Source organism: Dreissena polymorpha, chromosome 10 (assembly GCF_020536995.1).
Source record: "Dreissena polymorpha isolate Duluth1 chromosome 10, UMN_Dpol_1.0, whole genome shotgun sequence".
Taxonomy (NCBI): Eukaryota; Metazoa; Mollusca; class Bivalvia; order Myida; family Dreissenidae; genus Dreissena; species Dreissena polymorpha.
In genome coordinates, this window is record NC_068364.1 from 27,894,777 (window position 1) to 27,921,081 (window position 26,305).

General features: G+C 34.2%; 3 protein-coding genes across 4 annotated transcripts in view; 2 read left to right on the top strand and 1 right to left on the bottom strand.

The window, feature by feature from the left end:
* Window positions 1-26,305, top strand: part of LOC127847286 (inversin-like) — a 358,521-nt gene that overhangs the window by 213,949 nt on the left and 118,267 nt on the right.
* LOC127847296 (uncharacterized) lies at window positions 689-6,859 on the top strand. Of its 2 annotated transcripts, none has more exons than XM_052379132.1 (8): window positions 689-839; window positions 1,862-2,092; window positions 2,462-3,208; window positions 3,686-3,875; window positions 4,238-4,480; window positions 4,868-5,039; window positions 5,322-5,470; window positions 5,859-6,859. In XM_052379132.1, exons 3-8 carry the CDS (start codon window positions 2,603-2,605, stop codon window positions 6,038-6,040), a joined length of 1,542 nt encoding a protein of 513 aa, XP_052235092.1. In that variant the 5' UTR covers window positions 689-839; window positions 1,862-2,092; window positions 2,462-2,602; the 3' UTR covers window positions 6,041-6,859. The 2 variants fall into 2 exon arrangements, with proteins under 2 accessions (XP_052235092.1, XP_052235094.1); XM_052379134.1 differs by having other exon boundaries at window positions 1,862-2,068.
* Window positions 7,613-8,543, bottom strand: LOC127847311 (uncharacterized). Its single transcript, XM_052379157.1, has 2 exons — window positions 8,251-8,543; window positions 7,613-7,856 (listed from the first exon to the last, which is right to left on the bottom strand). Exons 1-2 carry the CDS (start codon window positions 8,445-8,447, stop codon window positions 7,703-7,705), a joined length of 351 nt encoding a protein of 116 aa, XP_052235117.1. The 5' UTR covers window positions 8,448-8,543; the 3' UTR covers window positions 7,613-7,702.

Here is a 26,305-nt window from a genome sequence, read left to right on the forward strand (position 1 = left end):
CGAGTAGCATTAAATTGCTGCGTCGACATTGTAAATGGCGGACTTAACATTCAACCCGCGTTCAATTCAAAGCTGGCGATTCAAATTGCAAGTTATGGCGATTCAATAATGGTGAAAGCATTAACTGGATTTAACAAACATTTGATAAGGTTTGTTAAACCCGATAACAACAAGAAAAATTTGGATTATTAAAGTAAAACTACTACAGGTAAGGCATTCCAAAGTGTACATATTTCGGACATGTATAGTATTCGGATAAACAGTAATAAATAAACTAGATGTTCCATGCATTTATATTGTGTTTTGTTAGAAAAGCTATCATAGGGATGGTGATAATATAATGACGATAAATATGTGATGAAAAGGTGCTACCGGTACATATCTTAAATTATTTTAATGTGTTAAAAGACTTAAATGTGTTATAACTATAAGGAAGTATATTTAATGTACCAATTCATTAAAATATGTAGTGTTATGTATCATGGTATTGTTATTTAATAAAGCAGTATAACTTTTTAAGATATTGTTACTCTTAGAGCATATTTTTATCTAAAAAATTGAATAATACAGAGAAAAACACAACGCGCTTCAAAATTGACCCCACCATTTTTCAATTTGACTCCTCAAAATTTCAGTCCAGGGGTCATTGACTCCTGGTTTTTAAAATCTATTGAAATCCCTGCATAGGATGCAATTCGCAGTTTCGCAGAATATTGAAACAAGACGCCGTGCCAACCATCTTTTGCTCTGCACTGTCTGCAGTCAGCAACAGAGCAGAACAGATAAAAAGAAGAAGACACTCGTCGGAAAGTCTGCTAGAAAAACGGCGAAAAATACACGTGAGTATTGTTTTATTTCCATGTGAAGACTTCTAAACGAATAAATGTCTGTGCAATTAGGTGTTACAGCATTCAAACGGGTAACCCATTCAATTTTTGTTCCTACAAGTTTAATCCATTTGGGTATCCAATCCATTTATGCCTAGTGGACTCTCCCGTCCTTCTAAATTGGAACAATTTATTTCCAAAATTAGGGATGTCTAGTATATTTATTTCTATATTTAGAATATTTCTTACAAAAATTCCTTTAAGCAAACATCGCATCATGTGGCGTCTCATTTGGGTCTACGCTGTTTGCCAAGGTCTTTTTTCCAGACGCTAGGCATAAATGGGTAAATAAGCGATCAAAGGGAAATTGTATATTAAATAAAAACTCCTGAGTATTTAATCCTATACCGTTATAATTTTGTAAAGATATTAAAGTGCCTATTAGTATTGCACAATTCCAAATAAAATGGCTTTGATGATGGAAAATTATGATTAACATTCATAATAATGGTATCTGCATGCCAAGCTCTCACATGTAGCTTGTTTATGACCTATAATATTTGTCAACAACGAGTATGCTAGACAGCTGATTTTTTCTGTGTACAAGACTTTGTTCAGTTTGCAGTTTTTCTAAACAATGTACTCTTGTTTTTGTCCCCTACTGGTTATCACCGGAGGGGACTTATGGTTTGCGCTGTGTGTGTCTGTCAGTCAGTCAGCCAGTCCGTCACACTTTTCTGGAACCTGCGATAACTTTTAAAGTTCTTTATATTCTTTCATGAAACTTGAAACATAGATAGATGGCAATATGGATGTTATGCACGTTATTTCATTTTGTTCCTACGTAAAAAATTATGTTTGATATGGCAACCAAAAAAATAATTCTGACAATGGCCTAGCCGGTAGAGGACATGTATTGCTTGGCAATAGTCTTGTTTTTATTGCAGTTTTTAGGTACAGCTTTTCATTATAATTTTCAGTGGCATAACATTTAATTTACCAGTTTACCATAAGTAAATATGTTGTAATTTAAGGTCCTTCATGAGGCCAAGAAGTCTACACACACAGTGACCACATTAGTCGAGCCCTCTACAGACTTTGATGCACCATTTACGGCAACACCAATAATTACAACTGAAAGTGTTGCAGACTTGAGCACTCTAGCAACAATTGCCAGCAACATACAGCCCCTTCTAGTGCATCAAGGCGCATACCATGTTCAATGCCAGACACCAGCTTTGGTGAGTTGTAACAGTATAATTGCGGTACATTTAACTCAACAAAATTACAGTGTATTTTTTTCATTCTGATATTGAACCTGATTAGTCACCTGGAAAAAATAAGTAGGGTGGCATATTGATCATTGGCTAAAACCCCTCCCAGTGAGTGCTGTGAAGACCTCAATCTTAAAGCACCAAATAATTACTGGTTCTTCCCAGAAGGATAAATAAGTGTATGATGCAATGAAGCTAAATAAATAAAATGATTTGCATTTTTTTGCACTAGTCAGATTGCACAAAAAGACATTTTCAAGGTTCCATCCTGGTAGAATTGATTATTTTATTTTTAAACCATGTTATTGAACATAAGAAAGAAAATCACAAACAATCAATTAAAATTCCATTTCTTTTTAGTGGAATGCTGCTAAAGAAGTAGTACAGCAGGTCTCATGCAGTACACAAACAGACTGGGACCAAGATGTGAGAACTGTTCTTAGAATTCCCCACGCAACAGCTATATGTGAAGACAGCTTTACGTCAAGCATCAGTGATAACATGCGGGAGGATGACGAGACATGGGAGCAGTCAGACGATGGAGAAAGTGAAGAAGAGCCTGAGGAGTTGGAGTGGGAGAGTAGCGAGGCTCAGGTGGCAGAAAGAAAGTTTATTGTGTCCGAGTCATGTTTGGACTTGCTATTGAGTAAATGTGCAACATGCAACCAGTCAGTATCGGTGCATAAAAAGGTGAAAGGTTGCCTGCTTGTAGCCACAAAGACTTGTTCTCACTGCCATGAGACCGAGTCATGGAGAAGCCAGTCTTCAGTTGGTGGGCTGGCTGAAGGTCATTTGGAACTTTCAGCAGCCGTAATGTTCTCAGGAAGTGCTACCGCCAAGTTTCTACGTGCCCTTAAGTTTGCTGGTGTTGTGTGTTTTAATGAAACCACATTTTACAATTTGCAAAAACTGTATTTGACACCAGCTATAACCAGTGTCTGGAGGATGCACCAGTCGGCCCTAATCGAAGGGCTTAAAGCGAACGGGTCTCCACTTGTCCTTGGAGGTGATGGGAGATGCTGCTCTCCGGGACATACTGCTAAGTATGGAACTTACAGTATGATGGACTTGGAATCAGGCAAGATTCTTGACATCCAACTTGTGCAGGTTTGTCAGTTGAATATTGTACACGAGTTTGAAAAAACAAGAACAAATATGCTATGTACATTTCATCGTGTTTTAGTGTCATTTATAGGTACCATTGGCAAAAAAAACTAAGTATGAAAATCATGTATTTAAATTTTCAGTTTAGGTTAAATGCAAGAAAATCACTGCTTTAAAAAAAATTAATTTATACATCTTTTTTTTATTCAGAGATCTAAAAAAATATCACAATGAGGATGTATTACAAGGCTCCTTTCACTTCAATGTTGCCTGAAACAATAAAAAAACATCACTGGCAAAAACACTGATATACATGTATATGTAATTTATTAAACATTTGTTCGTAAACAAATGGTGTCATTACTAAAGCGTATTTTGATAGGTGATATTTCAAATAATTTATACTCAAAACCACCCAATTTTTCTGAGAAAGTGGTGATGTTAATAATGCTTGTATACATATATAATAACCTTCTTCAGAGCAATGAAGTGAAGAACTCCCATGCAATGGAGCTGGAGGGACTGCAGAGGTCATTGCATTTCCTCATAGAGGAGTGCAGTCTCCAGATTTCTCACCTGGTGACAGACAGACACAGCTCTGTGAAGAAATACATGCGGGAAAAACAGCCAGATATTGTCCATTGGTTTGATGTCTGGCATGTTGCAAAAGGTAACTACATTGAAATGATTTTGTGTAACTATTGTATTAAATAAGAATCAAAAGCACTCCCTCAATGACATAATAATGAGCTTATTGTGTCATGCACATTCTTATTTATTCATCACACCAAGTTCATTGAACTTGTTTGTATTCTTTATTTGTGTGATGTATTTTTTATATAAATGAAGTGATATACCTTGCTTTAACTGCATATAATGATAATAACTTAAATTGCATATAGTAATAATAATTTAGGTTGGACAATTTTAAAATTATATTATAATTAGCTAATTTGGTTTCTGGCAGAGCTAGCATAGCATAATGATGCATCATAAAATTACAAAGTGTTCGATTTTGTTGTCTGTTAACAGGAATATACAAGAAGCTAGAGGCTGCAGGAAAGAAGAAGGGGTGTGAGAAAGTAAAGGCGTGGTCCAGATCAGTGAGTAACCACCTGTATTGGTGTGTTGCCAGTAGCAATGGTGATGGCGAATTGGTCAAACAGAAATGGTTGTCAATGCTCAACCATGTTGCCAACATACATGAGGGCCATGGAGACAAGTTTCCGAGATGTGAGCATGGAGACCTTGAAGATCGCCTATGGATGGTAAAAGGTAGACATTGCTTTCAATTTATGCAGAATTGATCAAGACTGTGTGAGGTTCGAGTCCCTTTCAACCAGTTCAACTTTACAATCCTTTGCATTTACTGTTCCCAGAAAACATACTAAAAATTATGTTGCATTCAGCATTTAAATATATATTGACCCTTTATTTTGCCACCACAGGGATCATTTCACTCCTTGTTTTCAACATGCAATGAAATCAATGGGAAATAAAAGCAGTAAAACTTTTTAAATTCAACCATTAATAAAAGCTAAGCGCACACATCTTTAGTGTTCTGCTTATCATGTGTGTAATAATTCAACAACTGCAATCAGTTGGGACTTTTTATATAATTTTCAATACTACATTAACGAATGCATTGCATTGAATTCTAAGGGTTCAAGCCTCATGCAGAACTGGCGAAGGTTGTGGAGAACAAGCTTCTGCTGACAGACATCAAAAAACTGTCACCAGCTCAACAGACTTCGTCATTAGAAGCCTTCCATAAAGTGATATGCAGCTGGGTTCCAAAGTCGGTCCACTACATGCATACCTACATGGATTCAAGGTAATAACATTTATGTTGTCAAATATTCTGCTTGTCTTTTCATGCCCCACCATTCGAAGAATAATGAATGTGTATTTTGAATGCCTTTACCCTACATATCACTTAGACAAATCTTGAATTTCAACCCACGTGAATATCAAGGTCACTACCATTCCAAATCATACCTAAGAGGACCTTTAGGGCATAAATCTGAAAAGGCAGAAATTTTGCATTGTAATATTTCTTTGTTTACTTTGTTGTCCACAGGTATATCAACTAATAATGCATAATATTTTAATGTAGGTCCAAAGTCAGTGCACTCCACTTCAATGAAAATACAAACCGAGAAGTGCGAAAGACAAGAAGTGGGCTCGAGCAGTTTAGTGTGTCCTACCCAAGAGGGAGAAAAGGGGAGCCAGTGGTGAAGGAAGTGAAGACGGAACAAACCTTTGGTAAGTAATAGCAATAATAAGCAATACAAGACGCAAAGATGTCAGATAATACATGTACTCATAGCGATAAAAAGGCTAAGACTTTAACTAACAGTTCGTGTTCCAAATATGCTATAATTTTATATATTTCAATGTAATATTTCAGCAAAATAAAACAGCATTTACAAAATAAGTTTATGCCAGTGTTTTTTTACTGCATAAAGTATACATTTTTGTGTAAATCTATTTCATGAGATTGAAACTTGTAAAGTCTTAAGTTATATAATACATATGTGAAAAGGTTCTTTCAATACACAATAGTATTACTAATATTTGTTTCTCTTTTTTAATTTGAAACACCAATCACATATTATTATATAATAAGGCTTCTATTTTAACTGTTTTCTAGGGTATGTCACAGAACTGATGAGGATGGCAAAAGAGCTGCGTCAACAGTGTACCTCTTTCAAAATGGCGGAAAGTTTGAAGGATTTAAGAGCAAGACCTGTACCTTTAGCACAGAGTACACCGAAGAGAAATGTTTCAAAACAAGACCTGGTGAAGCTGCATATTACTAGGTTCAATAATTAATTGTACCCTCACAAACAAGGTCTGTCCGTCTAAGTGTCTGCTCTCAAATACAGTTGTTTTCATCTGATCTTAACCAAACTTGGTCAGATGTTGCACTGGTTTTTGTACCAAGGAAACTGTTGTATATATTTTTTTGTTATTTTCTCGTTTTATGGATGTTTTTCTGTGTCAAGTACTGGTTCTACCCAGGAACGTGACTTTATTATGTTGTACATTTGTTGTTAAGTCTTTGAAAGTACTGGTACTACTGGTTCTAATAACCCTTCCCAGGAAACTTGATTATGTTCTTGTTGTATTGATGTATTTCTGTGTCAAGTACTGGTTCTACCCAGGAACACGACTTTTATTATGTTGTTAACCTTTTGAAAGTACTGGTACTATTGGTTCTAATAACCCTACCCAGGAAACTTGATTATGTTCTTGTTGTATTGATGTATTTCTGTGTCAAGTACTGGTTCTACCCAGGAACACGACTTTTATCTTGTAAATATGTTGTTAACCTTTTGAAAGTACTGGTACTATTGGTTCTGATAACCCTACCCAGGAAACTTGATTAATGTTCTCATTGTTTTGATGTATTTCTGTGTCAAGTACTGGTTCTACCCAGGAACATGACTTTATTATCTTGTAAAAATGTTGTTAATTCTTTGTAAGTACTGGTACTACTGGTACTAATAACGCTACCCAGGAAAAATTACTTGATGTATTGTATATATAATCAATAACTAGGCATGCATAATAAGTACTGGTTCTACCCAGGTTTTTTTGTCTGAAACTATTAAAATTAATACGCACATCAGTGTATTAATATTACAGACACTCACTTGTTGTTATCAATATTGCCTTGAGCTAAGCGAAAAGAATTTTCCAACACAAAAGTGCGAACGAACTTGCATTATTATTTAAGGGCTAAATGTATCCGATACTTAATACCAAAATCTTGATCCGCGTCACTATGCGACTGATTGACTGAATAAGTGACTCAGTGAGTGACTTAGTGATTGAGTGACTGACTAAGTAACTAACTTAATCACTCATTCATGATCCCAAGTTGTTTTGACAGACAAAAAATGTTTGAAATAAAATTGTATATTAATGGTTTGTTAACTGTCCTACGCAATTGAATTAAAATAAGTACTAGGAGAATTGGGAACAGTATTTTGCCTTTTTCAAGTCATTTACCTAATGTATAAAGTAATGCGCATGAGCAGTCCGCTTAAAATCGACCTTTATCAGAAGCAACACTTTCTTGGCAAATTGTTCAGATAAATTTAAAGAATGCAAAACAATACTATGATTTGAATTTATACAATATACCTACAGAATTTACTTGCTCCAAATGTGCATTAGTCTTGTAAAACTTAATTACAATGGGGTTACAGTGTAACCGTTACACTATTTAAACACATTTACTACAAAAGTGTTGTCATTGTTTTGTTTTATCTAACACAACAACAGCCTATAATGTTATTGTTCTAGAATTGTGTTGGAGGTGTAATAAAGTTTCATGATTCTTTTTTGTTGAATAATTACTGGATAAAGTGAACAAATAATAAAAACATGTCCTTTTTTTTAGAAACAATTTATTGAAAACAGGGCTTTTAACAATTGTATTCAGTCAACTTTCAAACAAGATTTATGCAAGAAACTTAGCAAAAATCACTACTGAGGATAGCGAAACCCGCTGTATTCCTCAGAAGGGAATTGTTCACGAATGGCGTTGACTGCACACGAAGGAATAACCCGTCTGAATTTCTTTCCCAGGAGCCCGTACACCCATCTGGTGAAACGTCTGTAGGCCAGGTACCGATACAGCCTGAAAGCATAATAAAGGAATACTGTATATATTCGGCTCTGAAAGCAACACTGAGTAGTGATTATGATGAGTTTTGATTCATGCCCTGCATTGCAAGAAAATCGAGTCAATGGAAGACAGTTAACGCTACTTATACTGAATGAGAACAGGGTTTTTTAAGACTGGGAAGGGGCCTTAGCTGTCATAAATTGGGGGAAATTAATGTGTGAAAACCAAATCTGGGGTTATTTTCCACGCACTGTTACTCAGTTAATGAATTGTAATCAATTTTCTGAGGGGCTGTAGCCTTAAATGTGAAACTGTCTACAACTGAATATAAGAAGTCCCTGAAGAAGTTCATTAGATAGGTCGTAAAAAAATAACCAATTTAAACATACAAATTCGTTTTACTCACTCATGAATTTGCTGACCCTCTTCTCTGGGCCCATAGTCATGTATAAACTCATAGAATGACGTCTCCAGCACATGTATGTTGAGGCAGTTCACCTGAAACCCCTCGTGAAGAGTGATGCAAGGCACACCTTCTGCCTCTGCTTTTCCATCTACAATGTTTGTTGACTGACAGCATCGTCTTTCGTGAGTTGTGGGCATGTTCACACAACACCCACATTCACACCTATAAACAAAATAAGCATGTTTTTTTATTATCTTTATTCAATCATTTCTTTTCCTAGATGCTGCCATTCGTAATTTAATTCGCAGCCGACCAGCATCGTTCGATCCCCTATAGTATGGGCTATACAGAATTACAAATAAGATACTCGCTTGTTTTTGCATAAAATAAAATTGAACACAATTTTCATCCAACATAATAGCGTAAAACAAATCTTACCAGTCATCATGACATCAACATTGCCGATGTAAGAATCATCAGAATTGGCTTCCTCAATTTCGCGTCGAGTCAGTATCGTATGGGCTATTTGGCAACGATGTAAGGAAACACAAAATTTGCCGTAAAGAGACTGATACCGAAAGTTGGTCGTAGTTTTCAAGATGGCGTCTGTAAATCTACGCGAGAAATCGCAACGAAGACAAAATAATGTTATTTTATTGTTTTGACGATGCAAAAGCTTACATAAAAAGAAATGAAATTGATACGAATAACCTACATAATTGGTTACAGCACAAAAAACTTTAGTAATTCAGGTAAATTCATTTTATTATTTTGTTCATATATCTAAACGTAATGATTTCTGTTGAAAGAAGCATAAATTAATTATTCTTCAAAGTTTAATTGATTGTTGTGGTTGTAACCAACTGGCGTTTGAAAGAAACTCAAACATATTTTAATGAAAAGAGAAAAGAGAGACATGTTAATCTTTAAAAAATAGTTGGTTTGAAAGAAACACATTTAGCTCTCCTTTTTGTTTTCCTTACATTATTGACACTGGGACCATTGACACGACCGTTTTGTAGACCTTCGTTGAGTCAGTATTGTACGGACAATTTGGCAACATGGTTAGGAAACAAAAATTTTGCTGTAAAGAAACTGCTACCGCATGTTTGTCAAAGTTTTCGAGATGTCGTCTGCCAATCTTCACACGAGAAATCGCAATGAAGACAAGATACTTTTTTTTCATTGTTTTAACGATGCAAAAGCACAAATTTAAAAACATGAAATTGATAGTATAATCGTTAAATAATCGGTTATAGAACCAAAAAATTCGGCATTTCCATTTTTGTTTTCCTTAAAATATTGACACTACCGTTTTGTAGACCTTGACTAGAGTGAATATTATTAATGAAATTGTTGTAAAATATTATCAATTAAGAGTTGAAGAGAAATACAATTACCTTCCATTATTGTCATTTTGAATACATTGAATCGAGCTCTGATTATTTAACATATTATCATTCCAGTGCTTTTAAAATAAACCCAGTAAACTTCTAATGGAAAATAACCGTATCAACTGTTAGCAATTCAGCATACATTGTTCTGCATGCACTTATTTTCATTTATTTATTATTAAGTAACAGCAGTGCAATCTGTAAATACTGTTCTGGATGCATGAATATTTATACCCAGGTGATGATAGCCATGTATTCACAGCCATGGCTATTAAGCAGTGTTTTCTCAGTATTTGATTACTATTTTAATCACTTGAATTTGTACCAAAAAGCGTATGTCCTTCAAAATGAGTCATGTTAGAGCAAAATATTAAAAATATTGTGAAGTTTATTTTTTTTATGTTATTATTTTTTATTCACCATTTACTAAATTAATACTAAATTTACACTGGCACCTATAAATTCTGCCACACTCATATATTTCTTAAATGATGAAATGTTTGCAATACACTATGGTATTAATATTTTTATACAATAAGTTTGTAAAGACGTTATCAAATCTATTTAGCTTTTATGTGGCCTGAATATTTATCACAATGGGTAAGTAGAAAAAAGCATGCCTAACAGATAGCTTTTTACTTGCATTTATATTTTGACTTAAAAAAATGAAAGAATTTTTCCCCAATTGATAAAGTATTGTTCATTCCCATATCCTGTCACAAAATTCCTTATTAATTGTCTTTCAAAAATCAAAAAAGTTTATAAATGAAGACTTATGAAGGTGAAAACATTTGTACTTTCTCTTTTTTTAAGAACAATGTGATTGACTATGTACCTTAATCAACTATTGTAATGCCCCCAGTTCGAATGATCGGGGGTATATTGTTTTTGGCCTGACTGTCTGTCATTCTGTCCCAAAACTTTAACCTTGGTAACCTTGCAATAACTTTTGAAATATTAACTTTTGAAATATTGAACATAGCAACTTCATATTTGGCATGCACGTGTATCACGTGGAGCTGCACATTTTGAGTGGTGAAAGGTCAAGGTCATCCTTCAAGGTCTAAGGTAAAACAAAAATCAAAGCGGCGCAATAGGGGACATTGTGTTTCTGACAAACACATCTCTTGTTCCTATTAAATGAATTAATTCATGATATGGATTTTTTTTGTTTAATTTCAATTTTTTGTGTTTTTTAAATAGAGTGTATACATAAGCAGAAAAAAAAATCTGTTTTGATGAATAATTTCAGTTTTTACTTCATCCTCCCATAAGGTTTGTTGGGTCCATGGGGTGAACCCTTATATGTATGTGAGCCTTGGACATCAGGTTCTGAAATGCCACCATGGTACAGACAAGAATAAGAAGAGAAAACTGGAAAAGGAGGAGGTATTGGACAGAAAAATGGTAACCTTCCCCTCCATGCTTGTCATTGATTTTTAGCTCGGCTGTTTTCGAAGAAAACCCGAGGTATTGTCATAGCCAGCTTGTCGTGTCGTGTCCGTCGTGGTGTCATTGGTCGTCCGCGTCATGCTAAAACCTTAACATTTTGTCATTGGCTCTAAAATCAAAGTGCTTCAACCTACAACTTTGAAACTTCATATGTAGCTGCACCTTGATGAGTCCTACATGTCACATGCATTTTTGGGTTACTAGGTCAAAGGTCAAGGTCACTGTGACCTCTTAAAAAAAACAAAAAAAAATCTGACAAGCTTTCATATATTCAAAACTGCACCCGCAATCGAGCGTGGCACCTTTTATGCGGTGCTCTTGTTAGCTTACCTGAGCACCTTGTTAGTATGCAGAATCTTTATTTTCATAAACAATACAATAGCAATGTCTCATATAAATCAGTCTTTACTGAATTGGAAAGCATTGTATTTAATAATAATTTTGTTAAAAAATAGGATCCAGATGAATCAGCTAAATGTACAAGAATCTTTTATATATAAACTTGAAACATCAATGTAGCGCATCCTGTAAGCCATTTAATGCAAAAATAAACAATGTACATGTAATGATGGACACAGGATTTTAAAAATGTTCTTAAAATGGTGTTGATTTCAGTGCAAAACAAAATTTTTTGTTCTTATTGTCTTGATGAATGCTCAGATAAAAATATAAGATTTATTTCTCTGGACTTGGTAAAATGCCAACATTTATCAGATCATTCCATGAAGAGTAAAATGTTTACCCTTTTGTTTTATACTGACTAATATTATGAAGAAATTAGACTTACAGTATCTGTTCTTAAACACATTTGGTCCAAATAGTTGTCAAAACTCAACACTGTGTGATATCAGATAAAATATGCATTTTCATGTACATAAAGTTGTAAAGATATTAACATACTTTTCAGACAAAGACAGTTAGCAGTGAGCAACATTCATATGCTAAATAGAAAACAAGGCATGCAGTGCAGCTCTCCAAAAAATTGGACTGTCCTGCTTCTATCATTCTGAAGGAATTGTTGATATTCACCCCTGAAGAGGTTGGATGTGTTGTTTTTCTTTTATTTAATTTACCCACAAGCAGGACAATTACTGTACATTACATTGTTTTATTGCAATCATAACACTTAAGAAACCTTACTATTGCACCAATGCTCAAAATCCACTGGTTATATCATCAATTTCTTCTGATTCATACAAAAATGTACATTTGTATTGTGTTTGCCTCATTTTTATTGTTTTTACCTCTGTAAAAGTGTGATAAGCAAAATATGATGACAATTAAATTAAACATCTTGATCCAATCATTTTTTGCTATTGTTGGTTTTAAGCACTGTTTAGGTTGTCAACATTATGTCATTTAATACAAGGGTTCATCAAGCGAGCTGGACAAAAAAATGGCTGCTTCTAATGTGAGGAGTGATCTGAGTAAAGGCATCAAGAAGATAATGGTGGTGTTTCCTAACATCGAACACAAGTACCATACAAGTGGAGAGGTACTGATATGTTAAGTAACACTCTGTAAAGTTAAATTTCTGTTGATTCATTTGCTGTAACATGTGATCAAAATTGTCAACAGTTGCCCCATCATGGGGATTTCTTGTTTACCTGGCACGTAATAATTAAAAAAAATATAAAAATCTTTTGAATTTGATTTTTTGCAAATGTTTAAAACCAAATCTAAAGACTTTGCTTAATAGCTATTTTTACCAGTGTTAACTAAAAGATGAATAGGATTACGCAGAATATTTAAAAATGTCATCAGACTGCTCCAGCTTTAAACCTGATTTGTTTGGCAGCACTCTGTACCTTTACATTATCCTAGATCTTTCCTTAAAAGATGATGTGTATAATAAAATAACTTACAATTAATTTTCTCTAAATGCTTGAGTTTTGATAGTTGTTATTTGACATCAAATAATAAAACTAAAGATTGTTAAAAGCATGCTCCTGGAATCGAAGGTAGCCACACGCCAGTGGTCGAATGATTTATATGGACTTTTATTAAAAATGACTGTTTAAAGACTTTCTTAAGAAGTCAAAGTTTTGCAATAATTAAGATACTAGTAATAATAACGAAATAATGAGGAGAAGAAGGACATAAAGAGTATGCCCTGGTTTCCATTATAATTTCTTTATTATTCCTTGCCGAAAGGCATTGGTATATTGAACTTGCAGTTGTCATTCCGTTTGTGTGTGTGTGTATGTCCATCTTCGCAATCAGCATATTGCAATATGTCAACTAGTAAATTACCTAGGTTGATGAAATTTGGTATGTTGAAAGATGGACAAAAAGTTGAATGTACAATATCCTTCATTTTTTTTGCCTCCTGCGCAAATTATTGTTGCTGAGTTTAAAGAAAGGATTGGAAACTAAAAGCGTGCTGACTCAAAAAGTACGTAAGCAGAGTTGATAAAGTTTGGAGGGCATAAATGGCCATATTGGGAATATGCACTTCTTGTCAGTTTCTTTAATATGGTTCAAATTGCTGATTGCTATGGTTATATAAATACAATGCAGCAAATATCCACTAGGAGGCTGCTGTTTTGTCTGTTAACAAGCTCTTGTTAATGTAAGATTCAAATTTTACTGATTATCTTAACTAATCAACAACAACGCCACTCTGGGGTCACACTGTCTGTCAGACACTGAGACATCTACATCTTTTCATTTGACACCTCTTTATAATAATGTATTTATATTAGCTTGAAGATCTGTATTAAAATGCAGATGATCGTACATTGGGGTGATAATGTTTGCAAAGTGCATGTTTATATTAATCGCTGCTATTTAAATATCTTATTGAATCTTCAACAGAACGCTGGGCTGTTGCAACGTATCGACAGTGATGTTGCCTCAAAAATTAAAGAACTTGAGGTGGAAGAGGGCGTTGCAAATGTTGAAGAAATGCAACGCCATCTGACCTCATTTGTTATGAAGAATGTAACACCTGCTCCATCAAGAACTAAAAGGAGATTTGCCCCTACAAAAAAGTGATCAGATATCACATGAATAAGGCAGCAAAGAAGGGTTGTGATAGCAATGATGACCAACACAACTTAGTTCAGCTTGTGAGTGTGCTTAGTGTATAATTAACAGTTACTTCAATACAGATATATATTTATCACATGCCATACCCTGCTTCCCCTTGTAATATAACCATTACGAATATTTTTATCTTACACATGTGTAATATACTTTTTAAGGATTTTCATTGGCTTATTTTCGTTTGATTGACCAATCGCATTTTGTTATGTTGCTGAAATAACATTGCAACGTCAAATGACGTCACAAAATGTAAACAACATTTCGGATTTATCATTAAGTTTGCGAAAATATTTTAATAATTTTTTGTGTTCGGAGCCATATCTTGGAAGTGCTTTGACGGATTTCATTGAAACTTGGTATGAGTATAAATATGGATAAGAGGATGATACATAACATTTGACAGAGTTATACATCTCATTAAGCGAAATTTAAGAAATTGTGTTATTATATTTTCATATATTACTTTTTGGCCTAAGATGCTAAGGTCATACATTGTTTTGTAAACGAAACATGCGACATAATTTTCCTTTATCATTTACATTTGTTGTAAATAGTGAGCATATTAAAATTCTGATGTCTGATATTAATTTGCCTCTTGTTAATAGATTTGTACCATTGTTTTGTTAAATGGACCTTTTCACGTTTTGGTTAATTGACGAAATTGATTTTTTTTTCAGATTTCAAAATTTTCGTTGTAGTTTTATTTTTGCGAGGAATCGGTAATACTGAACATTTACTAAGCTCTACAATATTACAGTATTTGCATATTTTGATGATTAAAACACATTAAAAATTTAAAGCATTACGAAAGAATAATTTGGCGAGTTCTGTTGTTATCATTATATTTTGTGACAGTACGATGATTGCTGATATAAATTATAATATAAACATATTACTTACAATACGATCACAGATGGGCGAGTTAGTTAAGTTCTAGTCTTTTACTCAAATGGTCATTTGTTTAAGACTAGTTAAGGATAACTTTTTATCTTTGATTTTATTCTTGTTTAATTATTGATCTATTTAATGCCGATGTAAACATTTATCTTTTTACATTATTTTATTTATTTCATCATTTTTATTTTTAAAACTTCAACACATGCCAAAATCCGTGAAAATATCCATATACAGGTATGCGTTTATAATTGTTGGCATCATTTACGTCAATTTCTTTAAACTATGACTTTTAACCTTCGCACCAAGACAAGAATATAAATTGATTAAACCAATAGTTATTGTTTGCTTTTGAATGTCTTACTATTGAACATTTGATAATCTCATCCGGAGGTTGTTGCTTTCTCGGGATTTTATTATTGTTTTGTTAATTTATTAATTTTCCAACGTTTAGAAATGTCATGTTTTGCTAACATTTATAAATGTATTTATACTTTTATTGGCACTTTGATCGTAGTACTTTCATTTTTGGCTTTCTTTCACATCGAACGAGTGTTTTTTTTTTTATATAAATATCGTCTACGGTTGAGTGGTTCGATTTAACTTCTTTAATTTAAGACGCATTCTGCAGAATACACCAAAAATATTGGGTTTGATGAACCTTATATATTTAATGTTGTGCCTTTCTTTTATTAATACGCTCTCCTTTTCTATATTTTGTAATTCGTCTGCAAAACAAAAGCGTTCATATTTGCGCTCTTTTATTGCTAGTTAATATTTTTTCTTGATTAAAAATCAATGCATTTTTTAGCATTTGCGTATAACCATAGTTTATTCGATGTTATGGTATGATTTTCTTAAAACGAGATGGTTTGCCACAGACGTGAATGGCAGCAATGTATATATTGTGTGTAAACCATTTCACCATTTCTCCCATTTCACTTTGAATCGGTAAATATTAAAGATGAAGTTCGTGTAAATAATTTGTTGTTAAAACGTCGATTTTATCTGCATTTTAGGAGACGTATGATGTTAACTGTGTATAGTTGTGAAATTAACCATATTCGTCGTTATCGCATTAGTTATGGCGACACTCTTCAAAGATGATCTTAAAATACTTAAAGTTGTAATTATCGTTTATTTGTAACCTTTTAAGTCTAGTCCGGGTTTTCGCAACAAATAAATTTAACCAAACATAGGACTGCACTCAACAGCACTTATGTGGCTAAGGATGGTTAAATCTCATAGATGTGTGTTCATATTGAAATACCATATAAAGTTGTATATATTTATGTATGCATGCATGTATGTATGTATGTATGTAATGATATACATATTAGATATATTTAGTCTTATAGCCTAACAATTGATCCATATGCATCACGCACATTTACCAATAAGGTGTACTCCTTTTTATCATGTTAATGTCATTAATTAAAAAAGTTGCAATATTATATGAAATCATGTATTCCCTTCATAAACATACCATGTTAACCAGTTCATAACAATATCGTCCATTCTTTATCTTCTACCATCACTTATAAATAAATTGTATAATCCATATATAATGTAAGCTATGAGCTTGTATAAGCTTTGTTGCTGAATAAATGTTGTTCTTGTTCTAAGCTTTTTTGTTTGTAACAATTTTTGTCTTAAAACGGAAGATATGACATTATCAGAGAACATAAAGTCATTGACAATAACAATCCATCAATTATAAGGTAATTACAATGTATAACTTCTAAAATGTAATATAGACCGTATAACCCTTTCTCCTATAAGAAGCAAAGTGAAAATTGATTTTGCAACCAGCATAAACCCAGAACAGCAACTCGCAGTCTGTTAAGGTTTTATGCTGTTTGTTACTCATCAGTACATAAGGATTGGAAATGAAGCATTTAAAACTTGAATATGTTAAGAAAGGACTTATTTAATTTAATTTTCTAAAGGACTTTTAATGCATCAAAGTGCATTTGTGAGAGGTAAAGGGATAAGCACATGAGATTGTTTGTTTGTCCTTTATTTATAAAACCCGATGTAAAAGCACGATGTGATCGTTGTCTAGACGCATACCAATATGGGTTCATGTGTTCCTCAACGCTATTAAATCCGTAAAATAACATGTGCATATTCTATGGACACAGATAAACAGAAGTGGATCAGTTTCTTCATGCAATTGATACCGTATAAAGAACCTCAATTTATTCACTCGATGCTGATTGATTGGGTTTTATAAGGCCATACGATGCAGATTTATTGGGTTTTATTACACTATAATGCAATTAAGACCATATATTCGCATGTGAACGTTAACTGGGCGCAGATAAATAGGCATCCATCCCTGGTTTCACCCGAATTGTACCGTATAAGCACGAAGTGGACGTTGTCTGGATGCTTTTTTGGAGGGGGTGGGGGTATTAATTATACAATGATAAAAAAAAATATAAAAAATAAAACACGCGGAGATTTCATGCACGTACATCAATCTAATTAACTTAGTTATTTGATGCAATTAATAGCATTAAAGCACACTCAACAGAAGCCCCCCCCCCCTCCCGGAAGCCCCACGATTAAAGTGATTTTGAAGGCTTTGTCAACCACTTTTCGGACATGCCCGGTTTAACACCTACTATTTATAATCAATTCGCCGAACTGGTGTTTCGCCGAAACCTCCAGTAACCTCACGGAATCGCCTTATTTACTTTCATCAAAGTACCTTCTTATAATGCCAAAAATATGCATAGTTTATACGCCGGTCGACACAGAGTATAAAGTTAAAACATTTTAGCGATTGTCTAGCGATTGTCTGTGATTAGTGGGCAATTTTGAATACGAAGAAGAAGATAAAAATGAGTTTACATAGGTGATTTAGATCTAGCTAAGTGTGAAACATCAAATGATTTGACTTTACTTTGAAGTTTTTAGGGGGGGGGGGCGTACGCCGCTTCCGCTTCCTCCATTGGAGCCGCCTATGCTTAATGTGTTGACTCTCGACTCCGGTTGATAGGGCTCTAAATGCCCTATAATGCACGTACGACCGTATGTTATTGTTACTATCCACAGATTACCGTTAAACCATCATTTTTAAACACGAATATAACCGTTTACGCGGGATATAAAAAAACGTTGTCTGGACGCAGAATAATCGGCGCTCATTAGTTCCCAAACGCTATTACACTCGTATTCGCGCAGAAAGTCCATAGATAGAAGTCAATGAGTTATCCCATGCATATCCCAATCTCACTCAATTTTTGGACGCATATATTTATAGGGTTCAACTATGAGATAATGGACGTATATAAGCGCATGTCATGTAAACTGAGCACAGATCATTAAGGACTAATAATTTATAAACCCGATTTTAACGTACATTATAAGCACGATGCGAACGTTATCTGGATAAAGATTTATAGGCGCCCATTACTTCATCAACGCTATAACACCCGTATAAAAACTTGCGAAGAGACGCAGAGACGCTGGTAAATAGAAGATACAGGATCTTCGATATAAATCTGTATTCTGAACTCCTAATAGTGTGCCTGTCTGTATCTAATGATGTTTGCAGAACTCCACATGATGTGCAAGTGTGCATCTAAAGCATCAAATTTGTTCACGCAGACAAATAGGGCTTTATAACACTCGTAATTCATACTAGCCTATCCGCAAAATAAACACCTCGCTCACGTAGTGCACAATCAGCACTATAAATCTGTATTCCAAATTTAATATGTTTATTCACAATATTTTCACTATAAATAGAGATATAACTACTTATCATTATCAAAGTAACACATTTTATTTAATACTTTTAAAATCCAATGAAAATAGAAGGAAAAAATCATTGTCGTAAATGTTGCTGCAAAGGCGTTGTATTTCCATATTTTTTTGCTAAATTGTTTTCCTTCCAAAACTGACACGACCTCAATTTCGCTCTCATCACTCTCGATCGGGATGTCTATTTCCTGGCTTTCTGCTCTTGGCTCGTACATATACGGTCTAATTTCACGCAGTTCATCTTCATAATGATCAGATTCGTCAGAAAAGTCCATAATTTAACTTAAAAGTATTAATATAATAGCAATGCAGTTGATCGTCTCGGCACACAGTAAATAACGAGTTTAAATATAGCCGATGTACATCTCTGACGTCACAGCAAGGGAGGTAAGTCAGTCCAACTTTTCGAAAACGGTGCGTTATTGGGAGCTTTACCTGGTGATTTATGGCATAAGGCGTAACGCTAAATTATGGCAAATAGTTTTATTCCTCATTTTAAACATTTATCTTTGATATTATAAAGTTTTCAAAAGTGTTAAAATTGACCTTTAAACATGATAACATGGATAAACACAGGATCCATTTTTAACAGACGATAACTTGAATGCCAAGTTATGCCTCCAATCTAGCTTAAATTAATGTTCGTTTCACAAAAAAATAATCCATTAACTGACACATTTATTAAATAAATGAAGACATTTAGGATCAGAAGACTATAAACAAATATGACATGCCAAATAACAAACTTCAAGGCATGCGCTTTCAGAGACAAAGAGTTGTACGGTTTTCATTGGATACAGGAAAACCAAGTAACCCCTAGACAGCCACAAACTATTTTTGGTTATAGTTATGCATATTTTAAATTGTTCTCCAAATTTTTACTATTACTTGTACTTGTTTTCAAGACAAGTTACCAATTGTGCATACAATACAAAACAATTCATACAATTTACCACTAAAGATAAAACAAACCTGATTTAAGCCGAATGCACCTTCTTTAAATGTTATTGGAATGCATTTTGGGTTTCAGCCAGAAATGTTTATGCAAGTAATTAAGGGTTTAAGCCAGAACTGTTAATACAATGGCATTAGGGGTTTAAGCGAGAAATGCTTATGCAATACATTAAGGGTTTAAGCCAGAAATGTAAATGCAATTTATTAGGGGGTTAAGCAAGAAATAATAATGTAATTCATTTGGAGATTAAGCCAGAAATGTTAATGCGATGCATAAGGGTTAAGCCAGAAAAGGTAATGCAATGAATTAGGTGTTTAAGCCAAAATGTTAATGCAATGTATTAGGGGTTAAGCCAGTTTAATGGAATGCAAGTATATTATGTGAATACTTGGCTTTATGCATATGCATGAAGTGCCATCCCAGCTTAGCCTGTGCAGTCTGCACAGACTAATCAGGGACAACTCTTTCTGTTTTTATGGAACTTTGGTTTTAAGGAAGTCTATTTTAAAAGAAAAATTCAGTCTATGTGGACTGCACAGGCTAATCTTGGAGGACACCTTAAATCCAACAGATTTTGGCATGTATTGAAGCTTGTCATTAAATGCTTTAAACCCTGTATTCCTGGAGTAAAAAGCCTCCCGCCTAGACGACTCGACCATCCATGCTCACATTTAAAGCGGATGTATTGTTTAGCTTTATAAGCAATCCTCGTAGTTTCGCAAAATATCTTATCGCGTCGATACGACGCTTTATCTGTTGGACGGCCCCTTTAAGCACTTGCATTAAGTCCCATTTCCCAGAGCAAGTATATATAGTCATATATAGTCTGTCATACTACGGCACCAAATTTCTGACCATATTCTTTGTATTTAATGACTGCCCTTTTCTTGGCCTGCAGTAAAGCTCATCTAGTTCTGGGAAAACTTTGAATTGTGTGCGTGAAGTGTCATCCCAGATTAGCCTGTGTGGACTGCACATGCTAATCCAAGACTTTCTCACATGCATTAAGCCCCGTTTTCCCAGAATGAGGCTCATATATAAGATATGAATATTTTTGTAAACAACTAGCAGACACGTTTGACCATATTCTTTGCACGCAATGAATGCTCATCACAGACACTTTCCCTTTATTTGGAATTTTTCATAAACTACGGAACATATTCTTGCAGGGGATGACTGCTCTTCACTGGGCATGCAGTAAAGGTCATCTGGACGCTGTGAAGTTACTGATAGAATACAGAACATTTCCCAACCACATGGAGTTCACAGAGGATAGGAACAAACATACAAAAGAAGAACATAATTGAGTCAATGTTTTAACTCATTTTTTTCTCAAATTCAAGATAAGAATAGTTACACCATCGTTCTCAATTTGGTCTGACTTAACCCTCAGTTTGGGGAGGATAATGTGCATACTCTTATAACGAAGATTTGATATTGTTCGGGAGCTGATAGACATACTCAATATTTCAGCTCCTACAAAAATGCCCTGACCAAATTAGCTTAGAGCGGCCCATTGTGTATTTTCCATACACCCAAAGTAATTTCCATACACCCAGAATAATCGAGTAGTCGGTTCAGATATAATGGTTACACAATAGTAACTGATGGTGTATGGGATGTCTTGAAATAACGTAGTTGTAATAAATTAGATTTTTAAGTCTCTAATATAGATAATTTCATATTATTTTTTTACATACATATTAATATTTAACATTTAAAAGTATTGTACCAGCAACTTCAATCATTAATGAGCACCACGTGTTTTAAGTAGTTAACAATATAAAAATAAGTATTTAAGCCTTAACATGTTCAATATTTATGTTAACTTTTAACACCATCTGAATTTATTATTTATGAAGAAAATCTTTTTTTTGTAACATGGGGAGTTGGACTATTTATGAATTTAAGTTACAAGACTAAATTGTTTACTAAATTCAATATGCAAACAAGGCAGACCCTGTTCAGATTTGTCTGATCTGGGTCATCTCTGATTGTTGTGTGAAAACGCAGGATTATCAGAAAGCGCTATGATGATATATTTCTGCCTTAATCAGTGTCTTAACTTGTGTCCACTCATTTGTGTGTGTGTGCCTTTTAGTTTATTATTGATGGACAGGTCATTGTAAGCCCCACATGAATTTAATCATACTTGTGAGCTTTCGTTACCAAAACATATTTTGCCAGATGAAAATTGACCAGACATTGTCAGACCTTCAGCAGTTGATTAGCACTCCAGGCTGCCATGAGATGAAGTTGGCTGAGTCACAGGTCATCACAGATGCTGGTTTTAAGGAGCACACCATCGCCATGTGCCCCAAGACTGATATAGCTAGTGCTAAAGAGAAATTCATCACTGCACTCATCAACTATATAGAGAAAAGGTAATTTATTGTTTACCATCCAGTGTGCTCAATGATAATGTAGTAGCATGTATTTGGTACCTGGTAAGGCAGATAAAATGTCAAACCACTAACTATTGTCTGTCATATCATTTCAGGTTTCCATATAAAGATCTGTTGTCATAATTTGGGGCTCTCTTAATGAGGTTAATTAAACTGCTGTGTGATGCTGACCTGAAGACATGGGGAGACGAAAAGATTGATACTCTTGTCCATCACTTTCTTGAGGAAAACTTGAAAACCCAGAGGCCACGAAAAAGGAGTGGAATGAAGTTAAGACATTGGTGAAAGCAGAAATGTTTTCTGTAGATTCTCTATTTACACTTTGGCATCTAATAAAAAAGTTTCACAGTGAACAATATCCTAACTTGTTGAAGATGGCAAGTCTTGCAATCCTTTGTCCAGTAAACACTACAGGCTGTGAACGGGGATTTTCGGTACAAAATCAAATTCTAACAGGGCTTAATCCTGACGACCAGGAGATGTTAATGAGCATAAAGATCAATGGTAAGCCTAGAAAGGACTTCCCCTTTGAAGAGGCATTAGAGGCTCGGAAAACAGCTGTGAATAGAAAATTGCTATAACCTTGAATAACTGAACTCCTTGGTCTGATTTTGAACCGAACATCCCCGTTCACTGCCTGCCGGGTTAACTTAAGGGATGTTGCACCAGTTTTGTATATCGAGTACCTCGATATATAAAACTGGTGCAACACACCTTAACACATCAGGATATTTCAACAATATTGCCAGTTATAGACTATAATAATTTGCTGATATTGTGAGGTACACTCAGGAACTTTTTTATCTATGCTGTATTTGAACAGATTCATTTTGAAGAAAGGGGATTTATTTCAGAAGATATGTATTATGTTTTTTTGATGTAATTATGATAAGGAAATACAAAACAACACAAAACAAACATTCGGATGTCGTACTTTATTTATAATAAACACATTATTAAGGAAACGCTATTTCTGAATTGTAAGAATGGCTCGAGTTTAGCTTTAAAACTTGTTGTTATTCAATTTTGAAAGCTTTGTTCTTGTTTCTTTGTTGCAACATGTTATGTAACCGTCAAAATACTATGATATTTATTCAAACTGATTTGTAACCAAAAGTTTGCATTTTACTTGGCAGAATTGTGGTATTTTGTAAAATATGATTTTTGGGTACAGCTTAAGTTTTATTATGAGAACATAAAGAGAAGTATATTAAAAAAAGTTTTGCAAAAGTATATATAAAACTGTTTTAATCTGAGTTAGTGGCTGAAATAGTTAGAGTTTTATCTATGATATTGGTCATATAGAATGTATGAAAACACAATTTTATTAAATGAAATGTATTGAATGAGTATGTGATGTTTTCGTTCATTATTAAATTGTGTTATGAAGCTTAACAACTACTGACAAGTAGCTAGTGAATTTTATTGGTGATTTATAATATTCAATTCATCACTTTAAATATAATAGTGCATTCTGTGCAATGAAAATAAAATCAAAGCAAGGCCAGTGAACCTTTATTTTTATTCATACATTTTCCCAATAATATTTATATGTATTTTTTGCAGATTTGTTATGTCCCCGGATCGAAAAATCGGGGGTATATTGTTTTTGGCCTGTCTGTCATTGTATGTGTGTGTGAGAGAGTGTCCGAAAACTTTAACCAAAACTTTAACCTTCTTAGGGACCTATACAAACACATATAGGTCCCTGACCTTCTTCATAACTTTTGCAATATTGAACGTAGCAACTTGATATTTGGCATGCATGTGTATCTCATGGAGCTGCACATTTTGAGTGGTGAAAGGTCAAGGTCATCCTTCAAGATCAAAGGTAAAAAAATCAAAGCGGCGCACTGTGTTTCTGACAAACACATCTCTTGTTGTTTTCAAAAATATCTTTTATTCGGAAAAACATCACCAAAACTGCTTTAACAACTGCCTAAACATCCCTTTACTTCAGTGTTATTTGAAGTAAAATGTAATTCAATAAGTATTAAACGTTAAAAAACTGTCTGAACGTATTTTCGAGTTTTAGGACAAAGGTCCGGAAAAAAATTGACCATTTAGGACACCTGTCCTGAGGAAAGTTGGACCAATCTGATACACTCTAAACATATTATCAGTAAACTGAAACTTTAAATGACACCTAATCCATTGGTCAGAAGTTTATTTTTATAAGGACAGGGTACAAAAACTGATATGAAGTGTATGCAGTTATTGACAAGAGGGTCATTTAATATTATCTGATATTCTCTGATAGAAACTGATATTGAGCGATGCACAGCCAATGTCAATTGGGTGTACTGTATCTGTACATTGTCAAAATTTAACCCGTTAACCAATTAAGAGGCCACATATCTGAATGTTCATCTTGACAATATCTAAGCCAAGTATCAATTTGAGTCATGTGTGTCCAAAAACTAGGTTGAATGTTTCAGAAACAAAACCTTGTTAACCAGGCTAGAAAAAACCTTGTTTAACAATCTAGAAAACAACCTTGTTTACCAGTCTACAATAACAACTTGTTAACCAGTCTAGAAAAAAACTTGTTAACCAGTCTAGAAAAAACCTTGTTAACCAGTCTAGAAACCATATTTATGGCTCAATATTGATAAAACATTTTCAGTGGTTGATCGTGATTGATGCCAGGTTTGGATCTGGATCTAGTGGGTCAATAAATAGATCACTTTGTTTATTTTTTAAACAATCATACAGTTTTCAGTAAACTTTGGTAAGGGCTTAATAGCTATCTTGTTGAACTTTCAATTTTCGAAAAATTCAAAGGGATGCAATTGCAATTTTTATGAATTATGATAGTTAACAGCGGTATACGTGTGCCCATTTTTTCTGCTGATTGAAAACATAAAAATACCAATTAATTATTTTTGTTAATAAAACATTGTCTGCATTTTCTTGTGCATGTATTCTGTACCATGAACCTTACAATATGAAGAAATAATTATGTTTTCTTATTTAAAATGCATATGAAAGCCTTTTTCATAAGCATGTACGGGCAAACATGAGATTTTGATTTCGTAAGTATTATATAAAAAAAATAGTTTGAGTACAGATTTCATAAGGGGTTAGTTAGGGTTTCCATTCACGAATAAATCTGGTAATCTACAGTCCCGATGACTTGCTATGAGATGATGTTATTTGTCGCGGTGTTGCAGGCGTTTACGGGTTGACTTGTTTTAGTTGTATTTCTGTCTGTTCACCAGGTAACCAGGTTGTTGCCTCGAATATCCAGTCTTTATGCATGTACCTATCGTGTCATCCCAGTTTGTACAAGCTTATCAGTGATTACACTTTACACTTGTCTTTTTTGTTTGAAATAAGTCCCTTTTTAGCGATAATCTAGTCTAGGCAGAAAGTGTTATTGCTGTTTAGTCTGTGCAGACTGCATAGGCTAATCTAGGAAGACACTTGACGAACATGTATTGAACATTCTCCCAGATTCATACTATAGGATCAATAAAAATTATATCTCAATAAAAGCCAGATTTCATAAAAGTTGAATCTCTTTCTTAGTTACAAAATCTGACCAGGAACGACATTTGAAACATTAGTTTAAAGCCTAATTTTCCCAGAACGAAGCTCATATATACCTCAAGTTAGTTGTTGTTTGTATGCCCCTCTTTTGAAGAAGAATGAGTATATTGTTTTGCTGGATGTCTGTCGATAGACCTGTCGGTAGACCAGTTCGATTTCGACTGATAACTCGTCAACAAATTGACCGATTGGCTTGATACTTCACATGTGCATTGGATTTGGATATTAGATGACCCATATTGAAATTGGGGTCACTAGGTCAAAGGTCGAGGTCACTATCCCACTGTGATTCTATTACCGCATGTCCCAATTGTACTATTTCCACCTTCCTGCAGGTTTGAATAACTCAAGAGCTAGTATGGGTCGTTTTATTGCAATTGTAAATGGATATTAAAATAACATGATCAATCGGTACCCCTCGCACTTATCCGATGTTTTACGGAAAGGGCCGAGAATTTGCGATTGATTACATAATATTTGTAAAGAATACAGTTACAGACTCGTCAATATTCTGGGGATATTTCGGAAGTTTAACTGTGCGATGACAACTCAATCAGTAATACAGTAAAATTTGAAACCAA

Excerpts from the sequence above, each read along its gene's own strand:
- LOC127847311 (XM_052379157.1), bottom strand. The coding sequence starts at position 8,447 with ATGCCCACAACTCACGAAAGACGATGCTGTCAGTCAACAAACATTGTA. Across the intron at positions 7,857-8,250 it reads GAGGGTCAGCAAATTCATGA|GCTGTATCGGTACCTGGCCT; the intron begins GTGAGTAAAACG and ends TTATGCTTTCAG.
- LOC127847296 (XM_052379132.1), top strand. The coding sequence starts at position 2,603 with ATGCGGGAGGATGACGAGACATGGGAGCAGTCAGACGATGGAGAAAGT. Across the intron at positions 3,876-4,237 it reads TGTCTGGCATGTTGCAAAAG|GAATATACAAGAAGCTAGAG; the intron begins GTAACTACATTG and ends GTCTGTTAACAG. Across the intron at positions 4,481-4,867 it reads TCGCCTATGGATGGTAAAAG|GGTTCAAGCCTCATGCAGAA; the intron begins GTAGACATTGCT and ends TTGAATTCTAAG.